This window comes from Olea europaea, chromosome 19, assembly GCF_002742605.1.
Source record: "Olea europaea var. sylvestris chromosome 19, O_europaea_v1, whole genome shotgun sequence".
In the NCBI taxonomy this organism is placed as follows: domain Eukaryota; kingdom Viridiplantae; phylum Streptophyta; class Magnoliopsida; order Lamiales; family Oleaceae; genus Olea; species Olea europaea.
The window spans coordinates 11,232,149-11,240,723 of record NC_036255.1 but is presented as its reverse complement, the minus strand read 5'-3'; the positions used below and the strand labels follow the sequence as shown (position 1 = coordinate 11,240,723).

Sequence of the window (8,575 nt, the reverse complement as noted above, 5' to 3'; positions counted from 1 at the left end):
TCAGGGTTTGAATTCTCTTTCTCTAAAACACACAAATGTATCCAAAATCTCTTGCACTTACACATGTTCTTCTGCTCACATTGATGATTTTACCACCATGCCTTGGATTGTGGACACAGGAGCCACAGACCATATGGTCTGCTCAATATCCTTCCTCACAACCATTAAAGAAAAAATTTCCCAACCTGTCACATTACCTAATGGTGCTATAGCCTTGGCCACTCACATAGGAAATGTTAAAATCACAGAAAATTTATTGCTTCACGATGTTCTATGTGTTCCATCTTTTTCATTTAACCTCATATCCGCAACAAAACTCACTCAAGGATCTAATTGCTGCCTTATCTTTTCTTCCAATTTATGTTATGTGCAGGACCTTACAACTTGGAGGACGATTGGTCTGGGTGAAGTGAGGAAGGGGCTGTATCACTTGGTGCCAAAAGAGGTTTCTCCTACCATGCTTGATCAAAACTTACCTAAGTTAGTCAATAAGGCTGTTCTGTCAGTCTCTGCTAATGACAGCCAAGAAAATTTCGATCTATGGCACTTCAGGTTGGGCCACCTTTCAGATTCTAGGATGGATTTGACTGACTTCCGACCTAAAACAAAGCACATCCAAAAATATTGTCCCATCTGCCCTCTAGCAAAAATGCATAGATTACCATTCACAATTAGCCAACATAGGTCCAAAGAATGTTTTGATTTGCTTCATTGTGATTTATGGGATCCTTGTACTGATATTGCCTATGATGGATCAAAGTATCTTCTTACCATAGTTGATGATCATAGCCAATGCACTTGGGTTTATTTACTGAAATTGAAATCTGATGTTTCCACAACTTTACAAAACTTTTACACATTGATAGAAACGCAATTTAACTCCAAAATCAAAACCATCAGGACTGATAATGGAGGGGAGTTTAATCTGAAACAATTACTTGCAAAAGGGTATCATTCACCAAACCACATGTGTTGAAACTCCCCAGCAGAATGCTGTAGTTGAAAGGAAGCACCAACACATATTGAATGTAGCCAGGGCCTTGAAATTTCAAAGTGGATTGCCTATGATCTATTGGAATGAATGCATATTAACATCTGTTTTCCTCATAAACAGAACCCCCAGTCCCATCCTTGAGAACAAAACACCATTCGAACTTCTTTTCAAAACCAGGCCAAGCTATTCAAACCTGAGGGTGTTTGGGTTTCTTGCATTTGCTAGCACCCTTGCACACAATAGGCATAAATTCGACTCAAGGGCAAGGAAATGCACTTTCATAGGTTATCCCTTTGGGACCAAAGGCTATAAAATGTTGGACATGGAAACTAATAAAGTGTTCATATCAAGAGATGTAATATTCTATGAAAATATTTTTCCTTGGAAAGCATCTGCCACTAAAGCCAGATATGAGTCATCAAATCCCACCTACAAACTACCAAGTCCTGAAAATCTTCCTTATGCTCAGCCAAGCAACATTGACCTAAGCTATCAACCACAAACTGGAACCTCACAAAATCTCGTCAACAAATAGATTCTCCAGAAACACACCAAAATTTTACTGAAATCGAATTGTCACCAAATGCATCAATTAGTCCTCATATGCTTCGAAGATCTACCAGAAATAAAAGAGCACCTATTTACCTACATGATTTCATATGTCAACAGGCTTCCTCACTCACTCATTCTCAAGAGTTCACCAAGAAAGGGGGTGCCATAACTTCAGGTAAACCTTTCCCTCTAAATGCAACACTTTCTTATCATAAATTGTCTGACAAACACAAAGCACTATCTATATCTTTACTTGAACATCCAGAACCCACTACTTACCAAGAGGCTGTCCAGTTTCCTGAATGGTGTGAAGCCATGCAGGCTGAAATTAAGGCACTTGAGTCAAACCAGACTTGGATTGTCACTGATTTGCCTCCTGGAAAGGTACCTATAGGATGTAAATGGGTGTACAAGGTGAAGTTTAATGCTGATGGAACAATCGAAAGACATAAGGCAAGGCTCGTGGCAAAGGGTTATACCCAGCTGGAGGGAATAGACTACCACGAAACCTTTTCGCCTGTGGCAAAACTGGTGACAATCAGGACATTACTTGCGGTGGCAGCAGTGAGAGGTTGGTATCTACACCAATTTGACGTAAATAATGCCTTCTTGCACGGAGACTTGGAGGAGGAAGTCTATATGCACATGCCTCCTGGATACTCCACCAATGTAACTCCAAAGGTGTGCAAGCTTAACAAGAGTTTGTATGGTTTAAAGCAAGCGTCGCGACAATGGTACTCTAAGCTGTCCATTTTCATCACTGAGCAAGGATTTCATCAATCAAAGGCTGATTACAGCCTCTTTACAAAGAGCACAGGGGATTCTTTTACAGCCATACTGATTTACGTGGATGATATTATAATAGCTGGAAGCAATGTGGAAGTCATTAACTCCCTCAAGGTTTCATTGGATGACAAATTCAAGATTAAGGATTTGGGGAATCTTAAATATTTCCTTGGAATTGAAGTTGCTCGATCAGCAAAAGGGATCCAAATTTGTCAAAGGAAATATGCATTGGACATTTTATCTGATTCAGGCAATATTGGGGCCACTCCAGCTAAGATCCCACTTGATCAAAACATCAAATTGTCCAAAGATGAAGGAGAAGTTTTAACTGACCCTGCCATGTATAGAAGACTTTTGGGAAGATTGCTCTATTTAACAATCACCAGACTTGACTTATCTTACTCAGTACATTTGCTGAGCCAATACATGCAAACTCCCAGGGTACCACACCTCAATGCTGCACACAAAATCCTTCGATATATTAAGAGGTCACCAGGTCAGGGGTTGTTGTTCTCCTCATCATCCAATCTACAGCTTATAGCTTATGCTGATTCAGACTGGGGAGCATGCCCTGATTCTCGAAGGTCAGTCACAGGCTACTGCGTTTTCATTGGTTCTTCATTGATATCTTGGAAATCCAAGAAGCAAAGTGTTGTCTCTAGATCCTCAGCGGAAGCAGAATACAGGGCAATGGCAGCTGCATGTTGTGAATTAACATGGCTTAGATATGTGCTTGATGATCTGCAGGTTGCTCATTCACAACCTGCTGAATTGTTGTGCAACAATTAGGCGGCCTTACACATAGCTGCCAATCCGATGTTCCATGAACGAACGAAACACATTGAGCTAGATTGCCATTTAGTGCGTGACAAAATTCAAGAAGGAAGTCTTGTTACAAAACATGTTTAGACCGGTTCTCAAGTTGCTGACATATTTACTAAGGCTCTTCCTTCTGACAGTTTTTATTTTCATTTGTCCAAGATGGGAGTGGAACACATCCACTCACCACCTTGAGGGGGGCTATTGAAATTTGGATTATTTAAGCCAAGAAGGATCTGGAATACACCAGAATGACGGCAGCCAGTGCACGTGATGCTGCTGATTTTGATTCCAATTCTGTTAGGCTGTTAGTGTGAAAATTATTGTGCAGTAAATTCTGTATATTTCTGTTATAGGAAAGTTGTATAAATAGGTCATTTTTTTACTCTCTCAATATACACACGAGAATGAAAGCAATTGAATGATATTTTCAACAAATTCCTTTTGATCTCCATTTTGCAATTCATTTTATCACCATTTCCTTTAGGATGATAGTATGTTCATCATTTTATTACTTATCTACAATGCACTTGCAAAATTTCGTATGATAAAGCTTTTGGCTACCCTGCTCTAACAACAGAAAATATAATTAGAAAAGAATGGAGTCGGGTCTATCAAGAATGGTCATTAAGAGATTTGCATAAAGCAAGCTTATACAAAAATGAAAAATAATGAATGAAAATAAATAATGTTGAAAATTTTCTATGTTAAATTCCCAGGGATAATGCATTACATGAACTTCCCCTTAGGTGTGAAATAGGAAAGAGCATCATATTCTGCACTGTTTACGTCACAACAATCAAACAATGATGCAGCCATAACGACCCACAGCGACTAAGAGAATCTGGTGATCTGATCCATTAATAAATACAAGTTCATTCCATCTAGCCCAAAAAAGGGTTTCCGAATTTATTTTTTCTAGCAGACGAGCGAGGATATCAAGGATGTGGCGCTCGGAATTTGTGTGCACGATGCCCACCGGATCACTGACTCGCTCGCTATAAGATCAAGTTGATGAAGCTCACCAAGACTAATAGTGTTATTCCTCTTGTTCTGCATGCTTGAACTCTTTGAACCACAAGTTCCGACTGTCCGGTGAAATTTGGTTTGGGGCTCGACTTCGCATGACTTGTACTGAATTCGCTCTGCAGGATCTGGCAATATGAATAGCTGTCCAATACTTGAATCTGCATGACCATAATAAATGCTTGTCAATCAAGAATTATTTTTATTTTTATTTTTATTTTTTTTAATAAACATTGCTAATTAAAGAAATAAGAGTACAACTGGAGTGAACTCTTCCTTTCAGCTACACAACAAAGTTAGCACTCAGTTGTACGTTAATTCGTCATTAATGATCCCCCAGCAGGAAAGGAATAGAAGCAGAAACATATGTTCAAAACACCTCATGCGTCTTTGCCTATGTTTGGCTAATGTTTATAAACGCTCAAGCCTCTGCTCTCCTATGTTGCAGTTGAACCATCTCTATATAACCCAAGCGTTTAGACAACATGGTTCCTATACATACACCCAACTTCCTTATAGATACTAGCATAAGCATCAACATCTTACCTATTATGGCATGTTTACCTGGAAAACTCAAGACCATATTAAAAAATCAAAAGTTTAACAAAGTTTCTATTGTCCTCCTGGTGCATCTAGTGCTGCACACCAAACATATACTTCGAGAATTTTCAATAAGGTATACAAGAAATCATTTGTGGACACGAGTCAACTATTTTTTTTCCCACCTTCCAAACTGTTTATTCATCCAAGGACTTGCACAGTACATTAACTTAGCAAGCAACAAGTTACTCATGCCGAATAGCTCAATAATAACCAATGCACTTCTTATGGTTTCCAGATTGTTGGTTCATTAAGCAAACCCGCCAAATTTACTAGTTAAACTTATTATGCAGTGGAAAGTGTATCAATCATACACTACAGTTGTGGGCCCTTAATTCACATTCTACTGTATAAACCGAGCAATTAGCACAAAATACGTACCTACATCAATCAATGAACACTTGGCCTTGTAACTTACAGACTCGTTGCTTTGTTCTAGTGCCTGGCTAGGACTAAAAAAGGTAAAGCTGGGCATTGAGCGTATTGGGGATGAGAATTTGGGTTCACTAGAGTCACGGTAGCTACCAAAAGAAAAGCCTCCTGACATTGAGGCAGGAGTACCCTGGCCAATAAGTGGAGAAGAGAATGATGTCCTGCATGTGAAGACGGGAGAATCTTCTTTGCCATCGACACTTGCAGGTGATCCATCATTGAGACTGCAATCCTGAGTTCTATCGATGTATGGGGTGGAAAAGGAATATCCACCTAATTCTATCAGGGGATAATTAGGATTATCTTGTACATAAGGTTCTTCAGTTTCCTCCGTATAATCCTTCGTCCAGGAGTGAGCTGCAAACAAAAAGGGCCACATTACAACAGAATATTGGAAAGAGGATCTTGACAAATCTGAAAAACATTTCCAGGTTTAGCCAAATCGGAATCGGAAAACATGACATGGTCAATCGCTATAATCAAGCATTTAGGCTCTTCCTTCTTATAGAAACGTGATACTTGCCAAATTCGATTGAGGCTATTTAAAGAATAACTGCTATTCTTTTCAAAAGAAACCAACTTCAAAGCCGTATTACAGGAAAGGCATTGAGATTGAAACAAGGATAATTCAATGATAAAGCTATTTTGGAATCAATGCTCAATTGATTTAGCAACTTCTGGACATTGGGTTCAACTTTTTTATTAACCTAATTATTAACCCAATATTAAGCTCCTGACAGAAAATATTGGAAACTCATACAACCCATGTTCACAATAATGAACTTGATCATTTTCAACATACCGAGAACTTGTTCAGCAGTTACCCTTTTCGAAGGATCAACACGCAACATTAGAGAGATCAAGTCCTTGGCAGACGCTGAAATGTGATCCCAAGGATCAGAAGGGAAATGCAGATCTGCAGCCCGAACAGCATCAAAGATCTTTGATTTGGTTTTCCCCCAAAAGGGAGGCATTCCACTAAGTAGAATGTAAAGAATAACTCCGGCACTCCAAACATCGGCTGCCTGGTTATAATCTCCTGCCAATACCTCAGGAGCTATATAAAATGGACTTCCCACAGTACCGTGCAATGCCTGTCCTGTTGATATAAAGCTTCTCAATAAAGGATTCTAAATTCATCCCTGAAAGCTTAAATTACCGTTTACAAATCAAATGTTCTTGTTTACAATACAAGTGGTGAATTGAATCCTCCCTTCTAATTGCAAGGCATTTATGCATGTTCGAGTAGGGGGTTAAAAATGCTGGGGGACATGTAACTCTTAGCAATAATTTTTACTGTTGGTCACTAAATTTAAGTTTTCTCCAAATTGATGAAGGGACTTAAAACTTTGTTTCAAGTTGGTACCAAAATCGTGGTTGTCTAGTGGGAAAATAACTACAATGTCACGTCATGTTATCCATTACTTGAATAACAGATATGGACGAAGGGATCAACGGGAAATAGAGTTTAAATGTTGTCATCAACTTGGACCGAAACCTAGTATAGAGATCAACATGAAAGTTCGTTGACAATCTGTTTATTTAACTTGCTAATGGAGATGAACTTGCAGAATCTATCAGAATTTTAAAATTGAAAATAAGAAATGATAAAAGAAAAAAAAATGCTTACCAGATTTGATGTATGTTGCAAGACCAAAATCTGCCAATTTGATAGGAGAGGTGGAAGACTTTGAGACTAAGAGGATATTTTCTGGTTTCAAATCTCTGTGAATAATACCTTTATCATGACAATACATGACCACTTCCATTAATTGTCGAAAAATAACCCGTGCCTTATGCTCGGAAAATCTCCCTAGCTTCTCAATTCGATGAAAAAGCTCTCCACCAGCACAAAGCTCCATCAGAAGGTGCACATAATCCTCCTCCTCGTATACTGCCTTTAGATCCACAACATTTTTATGCCCCGATAACTTAGTCATGATTTCTATCTCAAGCTTCACACTACCAACATCATCTTGTGTGACCAATCTCTCTTTTGAAATAGATTTGCAAGCCAAAACTTCACCTGTTGACTTATCCGTGCAAGCCCTTATTATGCCAAATTTCCCCCATCCCAGTTGATCTCCAAGAACATACCGATCCTTAAAATTCGCTATTTCATTCGAATTCAGGATTGTTTCATTTAAGCTCGAGTCTTTGTAACAGTTGCAGGGTCGTATCAGAGTCCCCCCAATATTATCATCATTGATCGAATCCATAACACACCACAAATACTTTAATCAGAATTACGGATCAAAACTTCACGTGCATTAAAATCTCGACCTCCCAAGATCCTTAATGTTCCCAAAAACAGCTGAATCTAAAATCAGATGTCGCGTTCAACACGCTTCTAAAGAGACATTCATCAAACAACCATCCAACCTCAGAAAGTATAACAAGCTTTTCATACCAAACAGTTTGACTCCAGGGAACTGTTCCTGAACACAAAAATCCCCAAATTCTCGAACTTCGAAAGGATTCAGTCTTTCTCTAATTTTCTCATCCCTCCATACAGCTGAGCCAAATTAAAAAGAAAATAGTCTCAAATTTCATTCCGTCTAGATTTTTGGTGTTAAATAAAGACAGGAAATGCTTCCATTTCGTTTTTTCCGAAGAGTTGGAGGAAAAGATTTGACCCGGGACAGGGAGCAGGGTTCAAGATCAAAACTTCGAAGAAACTAAGAACAGCCCATTCTTCCAAATAAACTAATAGATCAAGAAAAGAGCTAAGTACACAAAAAACAAGGCAGCCTAAAACAAAGTTCAAACTCAACGTGAAAAGACAAGGATATTCAAATTTCGAATTCTTAATTCTATACAAAAAAACACATCATTTTCCAAAGAAGAATTTACCTATAGAAGATAACAAAAGCTAAAATTCAAGCACAAACAGAATAGCCAAAAAAGTCCACATCAAACAATTTTCTTATAAAGAAACGCATAACCTAAACAAAAAACCAACCCACACTTTCCAACTACACACATACCAAGATAGATACATTATACATACATATACGTACATGTATCTAGGTAGAGAGAGAGAGAGAGAGAGAGAGACTGAAGAGGAAATCCGTTATAGCAGAGGCATTCAAAGTCTCGAGCAGTCACCCAATTTTTCCAAGCATTTCAAAATCTTTTGTTTTCTGTAAAAACAGGGAACAGGGTAAAGCCTGTTTTTTTATTATTATTTTCTGCTTTTAAAATTCAAAAGGAATTCATTCCCCTCGACAACTGACATGAGTTACCGGTCACGTAAAGGGTATATATGTATTATATGAAATGAAAGCTTCCTCCCACGAATGCACGTCTGGCCAAACTTCAAATAAGGAAAAGTTACTTTTAATTATATTTTTTTATTTTATTTTC

General features: G+C 38.3%; 1 protein-coding gene across 1 annotated transcript; it reads right to left on the bottom strand.

Moving 5' to 3' along the window:
- Positions 1-3,763: 3,763 nt before the first annotated feature.
- Positions 3,764-8,366, bottom strand: LOC111368830 (calcium-dependent protein kinase 26-like). Its single transcript, XM_022990299.1, has 5 exons — positions 8,230-8,366; positions 6,840-7,724; positions 6,012-6,308; positions 5,159-5,566; positions 3,764-4,338 (listed from the first exon to the last, which is right to left on the bottom strand). Exons 2-5 carry the CDS (start codon positions 7,426-7,428, stop codon positions 4,070-4,072), a joined length of 1,563 nt encoding a protein of 520 aa, XP_022846067.1. The 5' UTR covers positions 7,429-7,724; positions 8,230-8,366; the 3' UTR covers positions 3,764-4,069.
- Between the last annotated feature and the right edge of the window lie 209 nt (positions 8,367-8,575).

Coding starts and splice junctions, on each gene's coding strand:
- LOC111368830 (XM_022990299.1), bottom strand. CDS start 7,428: ATGGATTCGATCAATGATGATAATATTGGGGGGACTCTGATACGACCC. Junction 5,567..6,011: donor AACTGCTGAACAAGTTCTCG/GTATGTTGAAAA, acceptor TTTTGTTTGCAG/CTCACTCCTGGACGAAGGAT. Junction 4,339..5,158: donor GTGTTCATTGATTGATGTAG/GTACGTATTTTG, acceptor ATGGTCATGCAG/ATTCAAGTATTGGACAGCTA.